Source organism: Alosa pseudoharengus, unplaced genomic scaffold (genome assembly GCF_046254945.1).
Source record: "Alosa pseudoharengus isolate Yale_2024_CS ecotype anadromous, Long Island Sound unplaced genomic scaffold, YU_APseudo_1.1 YU_APseudo_1.1_scf_12, whole genome shotgun sequence".
NCBI classification, from domain to species: Eukaryota; Metazoa; Chordata; class Actinopteri; order Clupeiformes; family Clupeidae; genus Alosa; species Alosa pseudoharengus.
Genome location: NW_027468587.1, coordinates 16,334,205 through 16,358,663, shown reverse-complemented (window position 1 = coordinate 16,358,663; position 24,459 = coordinate 16,334,205). Strand labels below are relative to the sequence as shown.

The following is a 24,459-nucleotide window of genomic DNA, read 5'->3' as shown; positions in this document are numbered from 1 at the left end:
AGCCTTGTCCAGGGGGCTCAACCGCCGCCGCAGCAGCAGCAGGTTGATAGATTGGCCAGTGCGTGCTGTGGACATGTGAGGGAGGGTGGTGCTGGAAGACCAGGAGCCAGGAAGCTGCACAGTAATGGAGAACCACACCAGCACCACTGACACTGACAGTCTGTCTGTCTGTCAGTCAGTCAGTCAGTCCCACTAGAACTACAACCTGGTCGAGAGAAACAGCAGCAAAGCCTGGGGACTTGACTCGATTCGCTCGCTGAAACTAAGACCATCTGGTCTTATTCGGAGCTTATTCAGAGCTCAACAACTGCAAATGATTTCCATGGAAAACCACATAGACTGGACACTCCACCTAGATGTGTACAAGCCATTCGCATTACTTCCTTCCTCTCTCTCTCTCTCTCTCTCTCTCTCTCTCTCTCTCTCTCTCTCTCTCTCTCTCTATGTAATTCAATCAGGAGCACTCTCACTCATCTCGCTCATTACTCATTCTGCTCTCCCTCCCTCCCTCTCTCTCTCTTCCTCTTCCATCCCCCCTCTCACTCTTTCCATCCTGCTCTCTCAAACACACACATACCACACACTTACTCACTTATGTAACATAACAGCTAACTTTTCACTCCGCGCGGCACATAAAAGAAGGTATGAATCACGGCAGCTGCCAGGAATCCCCAGCCTGCCGATAGGCTCCCGTGCCCATCGATCACCCCCGGCGTAATCAATTCTCAACTTCCTGGTGGTGGAGTGCTCCGCGAGGGGAATGCAATTATTCAAATTCCCAATTGCCCAGGAGGACTGGGGAGTCAAATCGTGTGTGTGTGTGTGTGTGTGTGTGTGTGTGTGTGTGTGTGTGTGTGTGTGTGTGTGTGTGTGCGTGTGTGTGTGTGTGCATGTGCGCATGTGTGTGTGGGTCTAATTGAATCACTGCACATTTTGGGGTGTACATGTGTGTTATGTGTGTGTGTTTGTAGGTGTAGGTATGTGCATGTGTGTGTGTGTGTGTGTGTGTGTGTGTGTGTGTGTGTGTGTGTGTGTGTGTATGCCAATGCAACACAGAGAGAGGGTGTCATATTTAAACCTGTTAAAACCCCCACCCCACACACACACACATCAGCTGTACCCTAGATCATCAAAGGAGTGTACCTGCACCTCCATACCCCATCAATCAACAGCAGCATGAGCCTAGCAACCGGCACAAACAGAGGGAAGCAGGAGAGGGGAGAGGAGAGGAGTAGAGGGGGAGAGGGGAGGAGAGGAGTAGAGGGGGAGGGGAGGAGTAGAGGGGGAGAGGGGAGGAGAGGAGTAGAGGGGGAGAGGAGAGGAGTAGAGGGGGAGAGGAGTAGAGGGGGAGAGGAGAGGAGACGAGAGGAGTAGAGGGGGAGAGGAGTAGAGGGGGTGAGGAGAGGAGAGGAGTAGAGGGGGAGAGGAGAGGAGAGGAGTAGAGGGGGAGGAGTGGAGTAGGGGTTGGCAGAGGTGTGGGGAGGTAGGGGTGGGGAAAACCGACAGGGACCTGGCACGCCGTACCTTCGTCTGGAGATAATGAGGATAGTAGTAGGTGTACTGGGGGTACATTGGTTGCTGTTCCAAGCGTTTGCCCATGTAGCTGGAATCCTTCTGGCGGTCACGAGGGGACGGACGGATGGCCGGTCAGTCGGACGGACGGACAGACGGATATGCACAGAGACTCTCTGGAGCAGCAGGAACGCCTCTGGCTGAAACCCCGCTTCGTTCGGTTCCCCGGGGGAGTGAAGGCGCTAGTGTAGATCCTTGGATGAGTCGGAGAGGCAAGCGGAGAAACGTCCAATGGAGGTGGTCGGCCGGACGGAGATGGACGGAGAGATAGAGGAGAAAAAAACAAGATTTGGATTCTCCGGACCCTTAGGCTGTCCCGTTTTTTTCCGCCCGCGTGTGAGGATGAGGAGTGGCCGTAAGGAGGAAGAGCAGGGGGGAACGAGGGATGAGAGGAGAGGAAAGGAGGAGAGGATGGAATGAGGCACACAGGTGCTGCCCAGAGGAGCAGCAGCGCACAGAAAAAACGAGGGATAGAGAGAGAGGAGAGAGGAAAGAGAGGAGGCAGAGAGGGACAGAAAGAGAGTGGTGGTGGAGGAGGAAGAGAAGAGTGTAGAGGAGTGGAGACGAGGGAGACGATGGTCCGTGGCGTTCACTTGTCAGAAAAGCCGGCGTGTGTCCTCCTGATCATGCCTCGGTTCTCTTTCTCACTCGCTTCTTTTCTCTCTCTCGCATGCGCTTTCGCTTGCCTCTCTTTCATACACTCACTTCTCTTCTTTCGCTCCGTGCGCACTGTCACAATCCTGCTGGAGGCCGGCAGATATCCGAGGTGCACCCCTCCACTCTGCTCCGCGCACAGATTGATGGACAAAAGCCTGGATGCAGCCGAACGACTCGGGAGAGCGAGAGAGAGAGAGAGAGAGAGACAGCGAGAGCCGAAAAGATAGATGGATGGATGGATGGATGGATGTCCTGAAGCTCAAGCAGCCAGTGTGACAAAGCACGTCCTTCTCAAAACACAAGAGCCCCTCTGATGAGATCTCGCCAGCTGACAAGAGAAAATACAGATTCCCACGAGAGCGCAAACTCCAGGCAGTCAGTAATGCACACCAAAAAAAAAGCTCCGATCTTCACAGATCCCAGAACAGACACGGAGAGCGAGCGAGTGGGAAATGTTTCTTTCCTTAAGAAAAGCACAAACACGTGTACATTTGTCCACTCACAAGCCTGACAGCTTCTTTTTTTTTTTCCTGCTCGTGTTCTTCTCCCCTTCTTTTTCTCTCTCTTTTTCTTCTCTGCCTTTTTCGTCTCTCCTCCTTTCCTTTACAACGGCGTCTTCCAGGCTGCCTCTCGTGCGCGTGTGAGAATGTTTAGCGGCAGGGACGGAGCGCGAGAGAGAGAGAGAGAGAGAGAGAGAGAGAGAGAGAGAGAGAGCGCGTGCGTGCGTGTCTATGTGAGAGGATATGTGTGCGCATACGCGACTGGCTGTGGCTGTGTTTGTGCCTGCCTGCCCGTGCGTGTAAGCGTGTGAGGGAGAAAGAGATGTGTGTGTGTGTGTGTGTGTGCTGTGCGTGTGTTTCTCTGAGTGTGTGTGTGTATGTGGTGCTGGCAGCTCCCTGCTAGGGTAGGGACTAACGGGCTTCGCCTTCAGCTGGGCTACGCTACAATCCTCCTCCACAGGGCTGAGGGGGGGAGGGACTTCCACTCTGCTTTTCTTCCCCCTGAAAGGCTGCTGCCGGTAGGAGGGTCTAAGCCAGCCTCTCCCCTTCTCGCTCTCTCTCGCCCTCTTTTCCTGAAGGCTGCTGGGCTAACAGGCAGAATGCAGTTACAAGTGGGGAGATGGACACATGGTGAAGAGCCGGGGCCCCCTACTGGCAAGAAGCAGACTCAACACACACTCTCCTCTCCTCTTCTCTCCTCTCACCTCCTCTCCCCACTGTCCATCTATTACTCACTCATTCCCTCTTTAAATAATTAATGCTTTCTGTGTGTGTGTGTGTGTGTGTGTGTGTGTGTGTGTGTTGGGAGTGGGGGGTGGGGTTGTTGCCTTTATTCAGACAGGCCAGTGAAGACTGACAAAAAAATGAGTGAAAGAAAGAGATGGGGTGGGATTGGGTAATGAACGCAGATCAGAAACGAAGCCGGGTCCCTGTGGGCACTTGGGGACCTGTAAGTGGTTGGGATGCAGTTGCTTGCACTACAGCTTCCCCCATTGTCACAGGTCTGTAGATTTTTGCCATTATCTGCTTGGCTTGCCACTCTTTTCCCTACATCGCTGTCTCTTAGCATAAAAGAAGATGAGCACATCAGCTGAAACACGATGACACCTGGTGCTGAGATCTCATGGAGTGCGCTGACACACTCACACGTTCTTGAATGTCAAAGAACCAAGCCAAGTGTGTTAACATTTAACACCACACACCAGTTTAGGTCAAAGCAGCAGGAAGCTTTGACAAAACACTACAAAATCTTGTTATACATGTGAAACAAAGAACATCCTCCCCAAGTAGGCTTGTCAGACGACAAAATATGACTGTCACAGTGTTCAAGGACTCTCTTCAATGTCTGAATCCCAAATAGAGCACACTGTCACACAGAGACTATGGTGTGCTGTGATGTGACAAGATGTAGAAATCATTTTGCCACACAAAATGAACACTTACATGATGAATTGGAGGGAAGAGAGGAAATAGAGGCTTGCCATGCAATGGAGTGTAAATGGGAACATATGGAGAAATCCAAACAAACATGTATAAAGCTCAACAATCAGTTAACAACTCATTTCTACATTTTACACTTTTTCAACAATCAATCAGCTATATTACCAATAAAACAAAAACATAGACTCCACACCTACACAAAGGCAACAATACAAACAGGAAACCACAAAAAAGAAAACAACAACAAAACAACCGTGCAACATCCTGTGTTATCAAAACCTCATTCGATCTGAGCATGACTGGAGTCGGCTTTTGAAAGTGAGAGAGCCAGAGTGTCTGCGGTCTTTGGATGTGGGGGAGCACAGCTGGAGTGTAGTGTATCGGCACGGTGATGGGGAGTGATATCGCTAACGCTACAGCAGGCGGGGGGGGGGGGGAGGGGGCATAGTCGGGCGAGGGGCTAGCGTGAGTGTACGCTGTCAGATTAGGGCATAGGCCCGGCCTCGGTAATTGTTCTTGCTGCGCTCTTCAAAGCGCCTCTCAAACAGAGCAGGAAACTAGCCCCTGCAACTCAGGGGCACCATTACCACCCAACCAGAGAGAGAAGCCAGCGCACGAAGAAGGGGAAAAAAAACAAGGAGAGAAAGAAAGAAAGAAAAAAGTAAAGGAAGAAAAAAGGAAGAAAGGGAAAAAAAGCTCCTCATCTCTGTTATGGCACAGCTGGGAAAACACAGTGACGGATGAACAGGCAGGAAAAACACTGTGTCCCAGAACCACAGAGAAACAGCCCAGACCTGCCATGACCACGGGCATGGCCATACACCCTCCCAAAACAGCAGCAGTCCAGAGCTCTTCTCGAGTTTATCTGCACAGGAGACATTTTTACATTGACTTAAAGGCACAGTGTGTGATTCTGAGAAAAGGTTGCGAAGTGAACTGTACAGGGTGATCAGCCATATTAAGTGATATTCTATTCCTAAAGAAACGCAAGCACCCACACCACAGGTGTATCTAAATTAGCTATGTACCAAAAATTACATTTTACCGTGACTCCAAGAGCTGTAAACAGTGTTGTAAGGCTGCGTGTACACATCCGCTTGGAGCTCCAGTGGAATTTTAATTTCATGACGTGAATTCTCGGTCTAACCGTTCATGTGCCGTTGAAACAGCGTAAATAGGCGACCCATCAGGCCAGCACTATAACTCTAAGCGTGGTAAACAAAATCGGATATTTCAGGCAGTAAATGCTTCCGTTAAGAACCAAACCAGTTTTGTTCAAATCTACACACCTATGGCTACTGGAAAATGTAAGGTTAATTTAGCAAATGTTATTTTGAAGTGTTAAAAAACATCGTTGTTTTAGAATTTCCGAACAAAAGTGGTGATAATTGGGGGTGTTACGATACATGGATATACAATAATAAAGCAGAGCAGAAGGAGCAGCTCTGTCCAAAGGCTACAGGTCCATTGTTTGGTCTCAGGACATTTAAAGCAGAAGATCAATGGTGAAGGCACATAATCTACACATGCACCGAGAATGAAAGATGAGGGCTCTATAATTATTGAAGGGAGAAACATTAATCATATCATTTTAACAGTCACAGCGCAGGGAAGACACTGCACACATAGGCTAACAAACTGTAGGCTCCATATTTTGACATAACATCTACACTATAAAGTGGTCACAACAGAAGCAACTAGTTCTCTGGTAAACATTTTGCATGTATTTGCACAGCTGTAGATCAGTAGATAGGTTAATATTTAAACAAAATGAAACAAACAGAAAACAATGAAAACTTGAAAAATATTGACCATTCTAGAATTTTCTTGCACGACTAAATCACTTTAAATACCATACTTGGAGACGGAGAATGGAACATGTGTGGACATACGAGGATGTCCAATTAACATGTGCCTAAGAGCTATTGGGTGAGGTACACAACTAATAGAATCCATGACTGCATGGAGACTTCATAAGAGCTGAATACAAGGCAAAGGGGAGTGCCTCAGCCATGACCACCTATCTTTGAGGGAAGGTTCGGACATGTTTAATCGTCATGTGTGCCTTATTAAGTCTGGAGGCGGTCAAAGCTCACCTCATAATACACTGGTCTCTGTTCTGGGAGGTAAAAGCATAAATTTTAATGGAGCTCTGTAAGTATCACATAACAGGACCCATTACTATGCCTGTCAAATGCTCTCTGCAGGCATAAACAGGCAGACATTTTCTCCATTAAATCCTCTTTGGGTGGATGTACTGTAGTTTACACACAAAAAAAAAATTCAAACAACATGTTTCTTATTATACTCCCCAAATTGTGCTTGAAATGAAAAAAGAAAAAACAGTTGTCGGTCGGTTCTTTTTATACTCACATCGGAATCAGCCACATCCTGTCTCTCTGTGCCATCTCTCTGCCAGCAATTCCATTACGCTGGAGGAGGGAAAGGCCTGGAAACACCCAGAGATATTATTCACATGTCCCAGGACTCCTCCACACCCACTGATACAAGATGGCTGGCATCCTAATGAGAGGATGGAGAGAAACAATCACACATTTTTAATCCCTTATTATCAGTAGAAGGGCACTTGGAGAGCACGGACCTCCGACAAGGCCAATATGCCATGCAATATCTCGCAATGTCACAGAAAGTGCAACAACAAAAAAATGCTCTAGAGCTGGTCCTTAAGCCAGATCCACTCCAATATCTCCTTTGGATTCTTACTTGGCTCATGTTCCACCTCTCCACCAAGTTTCAGGAAAGACAGACAAAGAAACAAACCAAACAATTATCTCTTTGGATTCATTGGCGCAAATAACATGTTTTAAGCTGATGTGCTCTAATGGATAACAGCACTCAGGATGTTATTTGTGGGTGGAATAGTATTTAGAAAGTTGAGAATATGTGGAGGAAAAATATATTTCCATCAGTTTCCCACAAAAACATGTAATGTCAACAAGAGTGGTATGTTGTTATGCAACACAGTAACAATGAAAACAAATAAACAAATTCCATTAGCATTTAACCTTGACAAACAACACAGGTAAGGAGGATTTCTGTATGCAATCAAAACATGCATGATTGCATGCAGAAATATGATCCCCATATATACACTTTATGTAACAACAGAATTGAGAGAGGCATTACCCCAGAGAGCAAGAGAAAACATCTACAGGGGATCAGGGTGTCTTTCCTTGAGCCTTCTTAATACTAAATTATTTGTAGGTTATACCTTAACCTGTACCTTTACATTTTAAGGTGTGTCTCAGGCTACAACTACACTATGTCAGATACAAATGTATCCGACGCACTTTCATTACGATTCTCCCTCCCTTCCACACTAGACCATCGGATCCGAAGTGGAGCAATTTGAATCCGCTGGAGACCCCGAAATCATTTTGCTCCGCAGCCGTATAGGACGAATGTGGACTATGTGTCTGTAGTGTGTTGCGGAACCATCTGAAAACAGATGACGAACAAGCCCATGTTCCCTTTCCTGATTCGTTGTGCTTGTTTCACGTGATGATGGCCATGCTCTTTGTTTTCGTGAGAAGTAGCCTACATTTATTCATTTTACAGCCATACAGTGAATGGCAACGGATTATATGCAATTTAAAGATGCTAGGCTATTATATAGCCTAACTGTGTAGGTAGGCTATGTGACAAATAAACCCCTCTTGATCAATAGAAGCACTGTGTAGGCTATGTTATATAATGTCCATCACACAAGGTAGGCTTTTTTATTTGTTTGTCGTTAGTCGACTAATCTACCTGGCATTCTGTGTAAACTATGCCTATTCCACTGCAATAGCGACCAATAGGCGCATGTAAAGAAGTAACGAAAAATGTATCTAAATGGCTAAGTTGATTTCGTTGTTGTTCTTTATACAATGACTGAAAAAACGTATTGTAGCGACCGTGCTTTGCGTAACCCCGGGCACGCTCATGGTTGGCAGCCTGGCGAGAGGGGGGGCGGGACCCCCCGAGGAATATAGGCTACGGTTCGAGGAAGTTCTGCCTCTTTGCGTTCTGGGCCTGACACGGGCCGCTGTGTATTACATGCTGCATTGTGTGCTTGTTCAATAAACCAGTTAATGAAACTCTGGCTCTTGGTAAAACGCTACAGTATGTATAGCTTGCTGGAAACCGTGGTTGTTGACATGCAAACAAGTACCTACGACGGAGTGGGAGCAATAACTTCTGACAATAGTGCAGCGCGGTCACATGAAATTCACAATCAACCCAATTATACAGATTATAAATCTATGCAATAGCCTAGCTGACTGGGGTAGGCCTACATTGCAACATTCTCACCGAGAAGCTAACTTAAAACAACCTAATTATTAGTGTTGATTTGTCGTTCGTCGACAAATACCTGCCATTATAATGTGAATTACTATAAAGTAGCATGCTGGCACCCATGCAGTACCCTAAACTTGGCAAACATTCCCCCCAGTTTTCAGATTTTATCTGATGGTTATTTATTCCCTTGCATCCATACTTATTGACTATGCATTTGTCATGATTTTCAAGCATTTTTAAGGCATCCCAAACTGATAGTGTTTGTGGACGCAGATCGAATTTGATCCGGAACCCAGTATCGAAACTGATTCGGTGTAGTGTAGCAGAGGCCTCAGACAGTCCTTGGTTAATGTACAGTAAACCTTTTCTAAGAGATATTGTATATAAGTGTAGTTGTTCTAGGCTGTGTTTAGCGATAACAGTGTTATGTTTAGATCGCATAGAAGAACATTAGAAGCAGACAACCTGCAGACCAAATTCTGGATATGTTTTTACTCCATCTGTTTAGCATGGTGGAGGGAGGGTGATAGTCTGGGGTTGCTTTGGTGGGGTTGTATGAGGCAGTACAGGGCAAATGTACGGTGGCCGACAGGTGCAAATGACGTGCAACTTATGACAACAGATGCAAATCAACAAAACACGTGCAAATAGATACAACACAACCAACTGAAGAAAACATATTCATCTTCATTTGACAACACGTGCACATCATTTAGAAAACGCGCTGCAAATTCAGACATTATCATTTCAAAAACGCGCTACGAAATTCACAACACAACGGAAGTGTTACCGGGGGACACTTAAAAGTGATGAACACCTCTGAAAGGTGGTGAACGGGTGTGACAGCAACAGCTCCTGTTTAAAGAAATCTGACTTGAAATGTAAGTATTTGGGTTTATGTTAACATTTTAATGGCACTTAAAAGTGATGAACACCTCTCCTTTACTGTATGTACGTATGTAGTTTGCCACCTATTCAGAGGTGTTCATCACTTTTAAGTGCCCCCCGGAAACACTTCCATTGTGTGGTGATTTTTTGTAGCACGTTTCTGAATTGCGTGTTGTGAATTGGCAGCTTGTTTTTGAAATGTAAATGTTTTCTGAATTTGCAGTGCGTTTTCTAAATGATGTGCACGTGTTGTCAAATGAAGATGAAAATGTTTTCTTAAGTTGTTTGTGTTTTGTCTATTTGCACGTGTTTTGTTGATTTGCATCTGTTGTCATAAATTGCACGTTGTTTGCATCACCGTACAAATGCTCTCAAGCGTCTAGGGGTATGATTCTCGCTTTGGGTGCGAGAGGTCCCGGGTTCATCCCGGACGAGCCCCCAAACTGTTAAGAAGTGGTCTAGCGCCACATCATCCAAGCTATTACGCTACATTGTCTAGGTTATTGTTCCTTAGCTGAAGCCCTGACCACAACATAACGCTGTACAAAAAAACACACGCTAACCTACACACTGGCCCTATGTGGTGTAAAGATATGGAAGTAAAACCTAGTGTGTGGTTGAAATGTGTGTATGTGTCAGCTTGGCAGAGCTCCAGTCAGAGGTCACTTACCTGTGCCGGTATAGCTCGTCTCCTGACGCACCTCCTGGATAGCCCAAGAATCTATTGTTTGTTAAGTTCAGTTTTTTGTTATGGTGGTGTGATGATCCAAAATAAATGCAAAAACAAAAGTAGTCCTAGTTTGCCTCACTCACCTGGCAAACGCTCAAAAGGGAAAAACTCTGCCATTCTTCTAACAAAGCCCTGAAACTAACTGTGACCCCCAAAGGTGTCGATAGGTGTTCATTTAACCAATTAGCCACAGGTAGTCACATCACTGAAGCCCCACCTGTAAGTCAGTGCTTTTCCTACCATGCAAACTAACCTATTCTAACGGGGTAATGTGGGAAATTTGTACAGGATAAAACAAATCTTAAATATAAAAAACTATCACTTCAGTTTGCAATGCCATATCCCACCCTGTGGAACCAGTGTCCTTCAAAAAGAAGACAGCGACCCAAAGGAAAGGTAAGGAAGAAGCAGTCAGCTGTTATTATGTCTATAATGGAGAGGAATAGACATTTCTAAGTGACCCCAAACTCATGAACGGCAGTGTATCTTGGTCTTGAATCCTTATCGGTGCATCTAGTCTACAGCCATCCTTATAAAGGCACTTTTTATTTTATTTTTTTACTTGCATACCATTTCTTGTTGATGTTCTTTCTAATGATGGTCACCTGTGCTCCAATATTAATCAGGCCCATCATACCTATCTCACACATGCTCAAACATGGGAATGAAAATTATCAATGGCAGATGTAGGAAACCCTCTATTAGTGGAACTCCATCAGTGGAATGTTTGGGAAACAAAGTATCATTTTAAGGTATGTCTTTGAAGGTTTTGTAAAAGAGACACGTAACTGACAAACCCAACTCTCTGCTTTTCTATTGGTGAAATGACTTCAGGATAAAAAATAAACTAGATGTACCGCATAGCGGTACAAAATATGACCGCCGCTCAGTCCTGGACATCCTTTCCGCGAAAATAAATCACACTAATCAATTTGTCTCCATCTTTTACTCCATCCCCCACTCTTGAAACTTTTGTGTATGCTTGTTTGGCATGCCTGTGTGTGTGTGTGCGGCTGCACAGAAAGTAGCCTACTGGCGCTGAAAAGGTGAATAGATTGTAGAATAGCCAAAGAAGTTGTAGCATTGTTATAAAACCTTTAAAATCTCTAAACAATCACAAATAGGGCAGTTTATCACAGTTCATCCATTGCACCTGGATTGATGAAAGGTCACTTACACCTGTAGGCTACATTGTATTTGGGAAAAGCAAAAGGTATCAGCATAATGTTATATTTTTATTTATTTATTTATTTATGTATGTATTTATTTATTTATTAATAAACAAAAACATCTCTGTCAGTTCCATGCCATTTTCAACAGCTATCAAAAACAAAGGTCATTTTTTGGATCGATTTTTTGTGAATGTTTCTTCTTTTGCATAAGATTTTAGTCATCTTTAGTTCATGTGATACTTTATTGTCAATGCACAAATTAAGTAACAGTAGTCTGAAACGAAATGCTGTTTTACATCTAACCAGTGGTGCAAATAACTGACATGTCCAAATGGGCCTTGATGAAATGTGTCGCTAGACTGTTCATACACATTTTAACGGGCCAAAGTTGAAGAGCTGTTGTCCGTTGTTGTTCGTGCAAATATAGGCTGGTTCATGTTCCCTTGCATTGTGAAACTGAGGTCCATGGCTTGTCTGGCTTTCACCAGACCAAGCTCAATCTTTTAAGAAATCAAAAAATAAATAGCAGGCAGATCAGGCTGGGTTCACCCAGCCTAGTCCATAGGCGCCCGATATTGTTTAATTTTCCGATTGAGATATCCACGCTCTGGCTATTCTAAATGCAAAAATGCATCAGGGAGTTATGACAAAACTGTAACTAACAAACTAGATCCTAATAGAAAGCTGTTAGCTTCCCTAAGCTACAGGTAGGCCTATAAGGTAGGCCTATTTACAACATAAATTGTCAATCAATAGGCTATGCTGGCGACAAATAAAATCTCCTTTGGAAACCAATGGCTTGCGCCTTACAGTATCAAGTGGACTTAAACTGCCATATCGTGCGAAAGGTTGTATAAATAAAATTCACGCAGCTCCATGAGTCAAGGAAAGCGCCAAGTAACCACTTCTAAATGGGACCCACTACACAGTAGCTTAAGGTGTGTTGCTAAAGCAGCCATAATAAAATGAAGGTGTCATTGTTTGGATACTTCACACACACATGCTTTTTAATCTCACAGACTACAACTACCAAGCTGGAATCAAAGCACATCGATTCTAGGGCTGCACGATATTAGGAAAACATGCGATATGCGATAACATTATTGAGTCCTGCGATAACGATAGAACTTGCGATATTTAATTTAAAAAATAAAATAAAATCTACATTCTACTTGCTGCTAGCATAGACTGTAGGGTTGGGGGGGGGAGATAAATGTATACATGGAATTCTATGCAACGTCATGAAAACATGTGTGCGCAACTAAGAGGCAGAAAGCACCATAGAACAGCATAGAGCAGTGCGAAAATTTGCTCCATGGTCTCCAGGCTGCCTTAGTAGCGTGAATCAAATTGTGCGCAAGGCAGCATGGGAACACCCAGGCTAGTGCTCTCCTTGAATAGAATAAAATGAGGACGCTGCGCATCACACGCTAGACTACAAGGGCAGCGGAAAGTGAAAGTAAGGGGCTGCGATCGCACAGTCCAACGAAGTAGGCTAAACAACTTTTACAAATAACGAATCCTGATTACCTCTCTGCTGCTGTCTGGGGCTTTTGCTAAATGCAAATCATGAAATACAAGCCTTACAGAGAAAGACATATCTTCTGATCCTATAACGATAATGAAAGAAATTGTTTATTTTAACACGGTGGAGAAGGACGCATTTGGCGCTGTGTTTGTAACACGTCATCCTTCATAAAACCAAAATATTTCCATATAACAGACGTGCTTTTCCTTTTAGTCACCAATCCCTCTTCACTCAAGTGTAACCTACCTTGCTCACTATCTTCAGCCATCACGACTTAGCTCCCACCAACACCTAAAACACCGCGCACCAAAACTGGTAGGGGATCAACGGGCTTCTCGGGCAGCATGACGGCATCGGTTTGGTAAAATATGTTGACATTCAAAAATGTAGAAAATGTATCAAAATGTATCGAAAATTAAGTAATCTTGGCGGTATGTCTATCGCAAGCATTGATATCGCGATAACGATAGATTTTAGTGCAGCCCTAATAGATTCCCCTCTCACACCCTGCACGCACTTCAAACAAATAAACAGGCGTCTCAGTCTCACGCATGTATAGGCAAAACTGTATCAGACCGGTGTAACGTTGGTAAATCTTCCATTGCACAGAATGATTTTTGTAGCACGTGCAACAAATGACAGTCGAAAGATACAATTACAGTGCTGCTATCAATTTGCTTGGTATAACCGCATTTATAGTTTTCTACAAATGCAATCAAATTGGCCTCCATCACTCAACCAACGCTAATGGTAACATTATTGTACCTAGGTCCTTATTGATATTATAAGATTAACGTACCTGCAGTAAAAACCAAGCATGTCCGATAAACATTCTTAGATTTATTTCGGCTTCAAGAAGAAATGGGAATTACATTTCATGTGAACATCGTCCTATCCTTATTAGACGTTCTCTGCGGTAAACTACAGTCCTTGTAGGAAGCGTCCATTGTTTTTCCAACCCACTTTTAACTTCCAACAAAATTACGTCTCACTGCAACGATCTAGTGGACAAACGACTACTTATCGCCAATACTGGAAATGCAGCCATGATGATGATGATGAATATTTGGCTTTCTTTTAATCCTACTGAATTTGTAATTATGTATCGGCCGTTCTAATACCGATAGTATGTGCGTACCTGTGTGTGTGTGCATGTGTATATGTGTGCACCGCCATCTACAGGCCAATGAGTGTACAGTCACTAAATGTACACATAACCTAAATTTTGGATGAAATTCTTCGAAACTTGGCATACCCCCAGAGAATGCCAGGTCAATCATACACATAAAATTTGGTGCAGTTCTGAACATCTTAACTGAAGATAGGGGCGATTAAAGCAGAATGATATTGCATTTTCATTTTTTTACCGGGGGGGTGCAAATCACAAATGAGTGATTATGGGCCAGGTTGATGTGGGCCCTTGAGACCAACATACCATAAAATATTCCTTATCCTCAGTGCCACGGTTCAGGTAGTTATTTAGGAAAAACTGCTTTTTTTGCGGTTCGGGGGGCCCAGCACGGGGGGGGGGGGGGAGGGGCCCCCGGGGACAAAACGAAATTTTTCCGTAAAAGTCTAGTGGGGCTACATACCCACCAAATTTCATGTGCACCGGTGTTTTGGTGTCCCGGGTATCGTTGACCAAAAATTCAGGAAGTAGATGACGGGGGAAAAAAAAATTGACAATCATTATATGACCGCTTCGCTAGCGGCGGTCATAATAAACAAAACTATCTGTGACCTGGCAAAACACCCACTTCCACAATGACACTCTCATCACATGAATTCAGCCTCACACCAAAAAAAACTCACTTTACTGAATTGCCTTCAATTATCATGCAAAGCGGCAGATGAGCCATCTATTAATGGGGAAGAAACGTGGCATTTCAGTGACCTGCCATTCATTATGCTAAAAGCCGTCTACGCTCTGTCAGGGAAGAAGAGGCGAGCCACTTTTATCATTAGCTCCAGTCGCACTGCAACGGCATCGAACAGATCCATTCCATTAACCCCGAGCAGATTAACGCAATTTATTCAATTTAGCCACGAAGAGGGGGAAAAAAACAATCAACCAACTGTCAACATAAACTCTCTGATAATCTCTGGCCTTGGTTATTTTAAACAGCCTGCTTTTTTATTTGATAGAGGACAACCCCCCCCCCCCCTCTTTCTCTCTGCTCTTCCTTCCTCCACCTCCTCTCTCAGTTACCACATTTCTGTTCTCTCTTGCCCCATTTCTTGTTTCCCTCTTTCGCTCCCCCTTACCTGTCTAACATTTCACACTTCAACCCCCCCCATCACACTAGTTCCCTTCCCCTCCTATTCCTTTTGTCTTGGCGTTCCCCTCTCCTCCTCCATCTCCCTCCCTCCATCTCTCTGCAGGTAGCATGTGTGATCTCTGGTGGAGGGTCTGCCGGGGTGGTCGTGTGTAACTGACAGGAGTAACTCCAGCCTCGCCGTGCCACTCCGCTCCGCTCCAAGAGGTAATTAATTTTTGTAAACGACCGCCGCGTCTGTCAGTTTTTATAAACGAGCGTTTATGCATTATGGACAATTTAACCATCCCGCTGAGAGAAGGCCTGACAGGGAGAAGAGAGGAGAGAGGAGGGGAGAGGAAAGGGGAGGAGAAGGGAGAGAGGAGAAGGGAGAGGGGAGGGGAGGGGAGGAGAGATGAGAGGAGAGGAAAAGAGAGATGAGAGGAGAGGAGATGGCTGTTGGTGCTGGAATCCAACCCAACCCAGAGGCCAGGCAGCAGCAGGAGGCTTTAGCATGACCAGGCTAGGACATATGCCTAACACACACAACACAACACACAGCAGGAGGAAGCCTAGTCTGGTAGGGTGAATATTTACAGCCTTGTAGAACCACTATACACACATACACACACACAAACATACACACACAAACACACACACACACACACACACACAGACAGAGAGACAGGCGCCATTCGGAGCATGCACCAGCAAAATCCCATTTCGTAGCTTTACCTGTTGAGAATGTTGCCAACACTCACATAAATCCCTCCACCCCAAACACACACACACACACACACACACACACACACACACACACACACACACACACACACGCTATGAGCTAATCCACTGCCTGGCCTGGAGTATATCTACCAAAGGAAGCTCCCTCTCTCTCTGGATCTGGAGGAGTCTGCACTGCGGTACCAAGGGAGTAATGTAACTCTGGCATGCCCTCGTAATTCTTGGGGTTAAGAGAAGAAAATCACGCTCAGTGCCACTTCATCAGCGCAATTCTGTGGACGCCATTCCCCACACAGCCTCATCAGATCACATTTCTAAACTGTTACTGAGAGAGGGGATTTATGAGCCTGGTTAAAATCACCACCATTCGGGGCCAGCTTTATTTGACATTCTGCAGCCAACAGTAACCATGTGTTCCAATACTCAAACCACCATCTTATTACCAATGCGCCACTTTACCTGAGGTGTGTTTCTGAGTTCTCACAGGGCCGCACACATTTGTGTTTGTGTGTGTGTCTGTGTGGGTGGGAAAGAGAGAGAGAGAGAGGAAGAGAGAAAGAGATGGAGTAAAAGATGAAAAAGAGTGAGCATTTGTGAGCATGTTTATGCACATGTGACAGGCCTGTCTCTACAGGTCTTGTGTGCAATCGAGCTTTCTATGGTCGCCGTAACCACGGAGACATAATTGCCAGCAGGAATGACTTCATAGCACAATGCGGGACCCATACAGAAATGATTAGCAAATAGAGGTGCAATTTACGAACCCAATAAACACGAGGAAATCAAGAGAATGAACAGAGAGATGACAAACATTTGTAGTCCGTTCCCTTGTCGTCAAAGGCAGAGTGCACTCATAAACACAGTGCTAGGGCCAGTGCTTTGGGAGAAACCTGGACATAAACACCAGTCAGCCGCACCAAACCCAGGCACTAAACTCACGGCACACTCGGTCACGGCCAAACCCGAATTCAGCCTAGTGGGAACGTTGCTTGATAAAAGGGTACGAGTGCACGCCCAATGGCTTTTAAAAACAAAACACCCATGAATACAAGTATCCTGCACGCAGGTTGTGTGTGTGCGCGTTCAGGAAAAACAGCAGATCTCCCTCTATGGCACTGGAATCCTGTGTAATTTGGGCAATTTGTGAAATGTGGTTCTTCTTCCTCTGATTACGCCACAGCCAGCAACCAGGGAAGGAGACGGGAACATGAGGAGGCCACATGGACTGTCTGCCATCTTAATGCCTTACCCGCTGAAACAAGAAGGAGGGTAGCTCTTCCTGCAGCTCTAGGCACAATACCAGCTGATTCTGAGCTGTGTTTAAAGCAACTTTTCGCAAGCGACACGCAAACCAGGAGGAAAACCTGCACAGGCGGGAATGGACTCTCAATTTCTCTAGCCTGATGCAGTGCGATCTGAATAGATGTGATTACCTGGGGGAGGAGAGTGCGCAAAATGGCATCAATCTTTTTCTCCCCTTACCGGGTTTGCCAAAGAGGAATGCATAAGGCCGTCAAAGACTTGTTAACTGCATGGCACTGGCTAATTGCCCCGGTTTAATTGCCTAAATAATCCATTTACCCCACTCACTCACCGGTGTTGTGAGTAAGATCATTTCTTGAATTTCCCCTGGGGATCAATAAAGTATTTATCTATCTATCTATCTATCTATCTTAACAAATGCTTGAAAGGCAAGCCCAAAGCCGAACTGTAAGTAACACTAAGATGATCACAATAAGATGATCTTACCTGGTGAAGTTCATACAAGAGGCTAAGCACTAATGTGACCGATCGAAATACCATCGAAATAAGACTCATGGGCCAGACCACTAGTTAGACCACTTTGATGGTCTTGAGTGGAATGCAAGGTCTGGTAACTGATAACTGATGTTATCAGTTGCATTTCAGTGCCATCTGTCTTGTGTGGTTTTCCTCATGTGGGCTGAGTGCAATCCCACAGGCTAATTGCCTTATGGTAATTCCTCTCTCTGATCCCCCCCCACACACACCCCGACACACCCCTACCATCTGTGGTTAAGAATGTGGTTAGGAAAAATGTGCTTGGGCCTATACCTGACAACCCCATCAGGAGACACGGCTAAGCAGCGAAAATGACACCTGCATGATTTTCAACTGCATCACAGACTACATGCATCATCACTAACGACTTGAAAAAGAAAATCTCCCTCTCTTCACTACACTGTTCATTCAGGCTCACGTCGTTAAAGGCCTACATTCTTTTTGAATGATTCCTCCGCCACTAGCCACCTCCCATGACCATCAAACCCACGCAGCTAAAGACTGCCCTTAACAGTCCCTCAACTCTCTCTCTCTCTTTGTTCCACTTGGCCGGGCTCAATCATTTTTTTTAGGGAGAAACTCAAGTCTCCATGGGCCCCACTGAACTCTCTCAGAGCCTCCAAAACGTGCGGGATCCCAGCCTTGCGGTAGTGTTTAATTGTCCAGTTCACGCACACCTACATTCCCTCGCGTAAGCACCCTGACCGCTGACTCAGCCCCTACCGGCTTAGGATGAGTGCACAATAACAATCTTTGAGATATGTTAATAATTTCGTGACGATGCATTAATGCTGCCTCTGTGCGCACAGGGGTTGCTAAGGTGTGTGGAGAAGTAATCTTACAGAAAACCCTGGCTAAACATGCTTTAGGTGCTAATTGTTTTCTAAGGATGATTTCCATCAGATAGGCTAGGCTACGGCTTTGGATGCTGACACATTCAGTACTGAAAGACCTTTTTGATAACATAAATGCATACGAATGGGGATCAGTAGAAATTTGTTCACATGATATTTTGTAAAGAATTTTATTCAAGCAAATGGTAGCAAAGCATGATAATAGGAGTTCAGGAATTTAACTCGCCACTGGAGCTTCGCATGCAATCTGAGCGAACAATCCTGACAGTTTAGGGAAACATGACAAATTAAGGGGTGTTCACGCAACCACAGGCAACCACATAACACGAAGAAAGTGCATGCAGAAGCAAGATCAAAGGCCAAAACTTCAGAGATTTGGTGTCAGATTCATTTCCCCTATTTTCCCTCTCATAATAGTAAACAAACAATGGTATGGGAACCATCATATGGACACATTCTCCAATGCTGCCCCTGTTAGTTGGTGCTTGGCATGTCCCTCTGGGATGTGTACACCACATTAATGGGCAGAAATATTGGTCGTTTCCATTGTAATTATAAAAGCACTCCGGGCAAGGATACCGCTTCATAACTCACACATTTCCTTTCATGTTTGGCAGTGTTCTAACTGCAGGGTGCAGAAAACCGCCATCCATTTGACTGTTTTCTAACTCGATGTCTTAATCATTATCTTTTGCATTAAACATGGCTAATGTGCAATGAGGTATGACAAACTATGGGGAAACATCGGGGTGTGTGGGGAGGGGGGGGGCGACTATGATGTCTGCATGGAAAGGAAATGAGAAATTCATCTTTATACAGGCACATTTTTTGCAGTTAATGTTTGCCCTTTTGAGGAGAGACTTTTGGTGAATTCATCACACAAGCAACGACATCAGCTTGATTTAGCTTGTTTGGAGCAGTGACACATAGTTTCCTTGTAATCTAAAGCAATGGGATAAAAACCGGCCATTTGGCAGCATCGATCTTTTTTTGTGTGCTCAGGTGAAACATGCCGTATATGTGGCTGACAGATTGACAAGTTTGTGACATGGAGGGAAGCGGAACACAACACTGGGACCGAGATCACTGGCGATGAAGAGCGGCCGAGCGCCGTAATCCTCCCAGTCTGGTTCCCACACCGCAGGGGGACTGGAGGGGGCTATGTATTGCGTAACACTGCCCCCTCCATAACTGCCAGGAGGGGGTTTTCTTTCAGTTTAATCAACACCTCCCGATCCAATACATTTGCACACACATTCAAAATTGACATGAGTTCCAAACAAACTGTCATTTGAAATCTTGAGGTCACGCAACACATTTTGCAAAAAGCATTTTGAGGGTGAGTGTATCTCTTCCGTTTACTCGCTTTGACTCCCATGCCAGAGGAAATGCCGCTGTAAAGGCTTTCATGTTCAGAGACAGGGGAATTCTTTCTTTATTATTTTTTTTGTGTGTCATTGGTTTCTTGCAGTCCTTTCTCAATTAGAGAAAGGCGGAAATTTGAAGAAAGAGCTAAACAAATTCATTCTCTTCCCCACCAATGTTAATAATGCATTTACAGCCCCCCTTATGACTGCAATATTTACGGCATGGTTTACATAATAATATTTTGTCTTTGAAGTGGCTTCATTTAATGAGAATCAAATCCCCCATAGGGTTAAATGAAAATAAATTTGAAATCTTGACTTCATCAACATCAATTCATGCACATCCTCAGCAAACCTGTGTAAAATTGCACTAAAATAGCTGTAATATATTTTTTTTAATATAATGTTATATTTTTTTCAAAGCTTCAAGAGTATTTCAGCACTTCAAGCTATCAGATAAAGTGGAGTGAGTGGTTTGCAGTATGTTCAGTGTAATCAGTACACTAGTAGAGCTTCTTTAGCACTGACATATAAAATAAAAATACTTGCACCACAGATTAATCGTGACAGTTACTTTTCAACCTTTCTGATGACTAACACCATGAGCACTTCTTGGGTACACAATGGTCTTACAGCTCAAAGTGGCTAATGAATTATGATACATGAAAACACTCATAAAATATGCATATCACACAAATCCATACAGAATTACAGCTAACGGGAAGAAAAGAAGGCATTCTCAGAAGTAAGATCAAAGTGGCAAGAAAACATGCACAAAATACTCAGCCTAATGAGGACCATCTCTGTGATTGATCTGAATTGGGGGAAGCTGATATCATATGCTAACAAAATAATTTAACGTCAAAGAGCTACATCCTTTCATCAACTGAGAGCATTTCACTGACTTCCTACAGCTGTTTTGAGACAGATTCTATCGTGTATTATGTCAAAAAGCTAGTTTAGTGTCTAAAACAGGATATGGGAATGAGTTAAATCATGATAAAAATGATATGGGTTAAATCAGAGCTTACTCACACTTAAATGCTAAATACATTGCTATAAGGCAGAGGGTCTTTTTTTTTTAGCCCTAAACTTTCCTTCTACAATATGCAAACTAGCCTCCAAGTCTGTTAGCATTACATCTCTCATGGGTTTGTCAGATTTGTTGCACAATAAAAAAGCCTCCACCAAATGATCACAAACCACTAAGTAAACCATGAGAAAGGGGGGATTATAATGATGAATAACCAGAAAAGTAAGAGCCTTTCGATCAGATGCATCCAATGTGGAATTCATGGCCATTTGTGATTAAACAGCTCTTTTATAGCTCCACCAGTGGGGAGTTTGGGGGGGTTTGGGTACCCACAGGTGTAGCAACCATGGAGAAAAGGGTGAAACAGAACAACCACCAACACCACACTAACAACAGCAACAACAACAACAACAAGAGTAAATTTAGAAACCCATTCAGGATGAAAAGAGTGAGTGAAGGAAATGTCGGGAACTGAAAGAGACATCCCAAAAAGGATTTTGGGGGGCTTGTCAGAAATGTTAAGCACCATGGTTGAGAAAATATTTATACAGAGTACAAGGCCTTTTCGGAGCAGTTCTCAGAAAGGCCACCAACACTATTTATATACAGAGTTTAGTCACTGGGATTTCTAATCACGCTAAGATTAGTTAGGAACTTAACCCTGTCAACATACATTACCCAACCGCCCATTATGAGGGAGGGTTTGGGTTTCCCTGAATCTTGGGTTTGGCTTTTCACTTGAAGCGGCTACATTAGGTCTGTGGTTATGGTCTTCTGGTAGCACACACACACACACACACACACTCAAAGAGGAAAGAAGGGAACAGATGCATAAATCAAACTTCAAACAGAGGGGAAACGATGTTGGCAGCTAGATAGAGTAAAGCATGGAGGAGGGTAAAAAAAAGAAAAGCAAACTCCAAAAGCTCTGCAGCAACCACCTCATTCATCAAACACTGAGAACCTAGATTTACCCCGAGGACTCGGTTCAAAACAGTTGGACCAGGCTGCCTGCTTGAGATGTGTTGTGTGCAGGACTTTCAGTGTTGGTCCCCCGATTGCCAGAGTGGATAAACGAAGCAAGGGTGGTGCCTAACATGTTCAGGATGGTATGGAGTTCCTGAACCATCTCAATAAAGCAAAAAAAAGGTATGAATGTGAACAAAATTATCTTGTATGGCTCAGGGAAAAGAAAAAAGAAAGACTAAACGAAAGTATAAGCAAACTCCTGGCATCCATCAACACGTGCCTCCTGAGGAGACTGAACATCTGGCGGAGCGATAAGGTCAGGTATGTCGACCCGTAGAAAATGACTGGACAGCATCCCATTGGACTGTGAGTAGCAGCAGAGGAGCTATGAGAGCAGGCGGACCTGGACAGGCCGCACCCTCAGGAAGCCGTCCACCGACCAAAACCAAAACACGCAAAGTTAGTTCCTCACAGGGGACAAATGGAGAAAGGTCGTCCCAGAAACAGCTGGTGACCTTGACAACTCTCTCCCCTGCCGAGAGAATTGCATGACCCTGGTCACTGGCCCTGTCCCCTTGAAGTAGCAACGTGCTTTAAGACTGTTACTGTTACTGTTAAGTGTTGTCGTGATGCAGGGTAGTGGCGGAGGCTGGAGGAGGCAGAGAGGAACTGAAGGTATTTAATTAACCACTCTGACGCGAGAGAACCAGGGAGTGCTATGGTAATGAATCACACCCAGATGTGGACCCAACAAGATCTAGCACTTTCTCCTCTGGCGTCACGGCTCCTCTCCCTTGAGAGACTCATGAAAACACACACCAGGATCTCATCCTAACATGAGGCCTCGTCCGTCCCCCAGGGTCCTAGTGCCGCTGTTTACCAAGCTCGGGGTGATTTAAGAGCCACGAGGTTGCGTGATCCAGATAATGGGCCCACTCGTTAGTTGTAATTTTCCTGCTAAATCGCTTATCGATTCACCTCTTAAAAGGTAGGGCCTGAACCACAAAGTTAAATCTGTCAGGAGTGGTGGCAGCGGATAGAGAGGGTTGATTTCCTCCATATTTACTGCAGCGAGCGAGGCCGTGGAGAGGGGGAGAGCCGAGGCTCGGCAGTCTCTGGAATCTCTGGTATGTGGTGGAACTTGCCCATCTGATGGGTCGAGCGAAAACACATTGGGCCGCAACCGAAGCGGGAAACCACACACTGCATTCAACCTCACGGGAACCACATGTGCTGATTGCTTCCACTGACAAGCTCTTACCATGTGCATGGGACATGAGTTTGCTTTACACACAGGGTCACATACACACACACACACACAGTTGAGCATACAAACATCCTTGTAAACATTCAAGCAAGCACATCCAACTTATCACAAATCTACACAAACTCTTATGTTCATCTAAAAGCACCATAACACCCACAAACACACACACACACACGCACATTAACATAACTCAAGAGAGAACATAGGCCACACAGACGTCTTTTAAGCACAGCCCTTATGCTCTGAACTGGCAATAAACTCACTGATTCTATGGATAAGTCACTGAACAAAGTCAACAACATCCACCTTTCCCAGCCCCTAGTCTCCGTTTCGATTAAACTCAAGTGCCGGCAGCGGCGGTGTGAACTCCGACGACTCCATTTTTCATGAGTTAAGCTGCTGTGCCTGTGCCACTCCCGTTGCCATTCCTCCCTGCTAGCTCAGGAGATTTAAGCCCCGCGCAGTAAAATAAAACATATGATGAATTAGGAAGGTGCTCTGCTTGCATGATGGATGTAGCAGGGAGGGAGGAGGGAAATGTGCACGGGTGTCCTACAGCACTCCACAGTCGATGCCTCTCTGCCAGAACCCAGGTTGCAGATGGGCTTGGTGGGGTGGGATGGGGTGTGTGTGTGAGGGGTGGGGGGCTGACAGATCATCTGTCGTAGACTCTGCTGGAGGGGTCTCCTCTCACGCCTCAGCTGAAGGTCGTTCAGCCAATCTGGAACTTTTTTTTTTTGGAGGTGTCCGGCCCTGGGCTCTGGGTGATTCAGCACTTTCGCTCCTCCTAGTCTGCTCCCGCCGCACTCTCTGCTTCACCTCGTTAGTTATGCGCCGCATCGGTCAGATCGCTCTTAGCATTTCACGCCTTTGTGCAACTAAATAAACAACCCAACTGCAGAGAATAGGAAGAAGTCTGTTGTTTCCAACTGGACAGTGGGGGATTCATCTTGTGCTTTCTATTTTCTACTCTGTGTGTGTTATGGCTTTGTAGCAACTTTTCTGCCTGAGTTTTTTTTTTTTTCTTAGTAAGGGAGGGGTTAATGGGTCTGACCACTTCTAAAGTCACCAGCAGGGCCTGAGTGGGCCGAGGCTGCTGCACTTCCTGTGTCCGGTTCCTACTTCCTGTCGGGTCAGCCCTTTTCCGACAACAGTGTTTGACCCTTAACCATTGTCAGCCTTTGTTTCATGCCTGCCTGGCAAAGCTACAAAGGGTGTGACAGCCTAAATGAACCTAAACGCAAGCACACACAGGCCCTGATGGGGTCAATCTATTTCAAGCCATGGAAACTGACAGAGCCAGAGCCAGAATGGCCAGACTGATGCAGTGGGAGAGGATGATGCCACACCAAAGAGAGAGAGAGAGAGAGAAGGGTCAGAC

At 45.0% G+C, this 24,459-nt stretch overlaps 1 protein-coding gene across 4 annotated transcripts in view; it reads right to left on the bottom strand.

Annotated features, from left to right (window-relative positions):
* The window catches only part of rbms3 (RNA binding motif, single stranded interacting protein), a 148,131-nt gene extending 145,009 nt beyond the window's left edge, over nucleotides 1-3,122 (bottom strand). For all 4 annotated transcript variants that reach the window (XM_076280271.1, XM_076280273.1, XM_076280274.1 and 1 more), the window contains exon 1: nucleotides 1,525-3,122. In XM_076280271.1, the coding sequence (XP_076136386.1) occupies nucleotides 1,525-1,599 (75 nt within the window). In that variant the 5' untranslated portion in view covers nucleotides 1,600-3,122. The remainder of the gene's footprint in view (nucleotides 1-1,524) is intronic.
* Nucleotides 3,123-24,459: the final 21,337 nt, after the last annotated feature.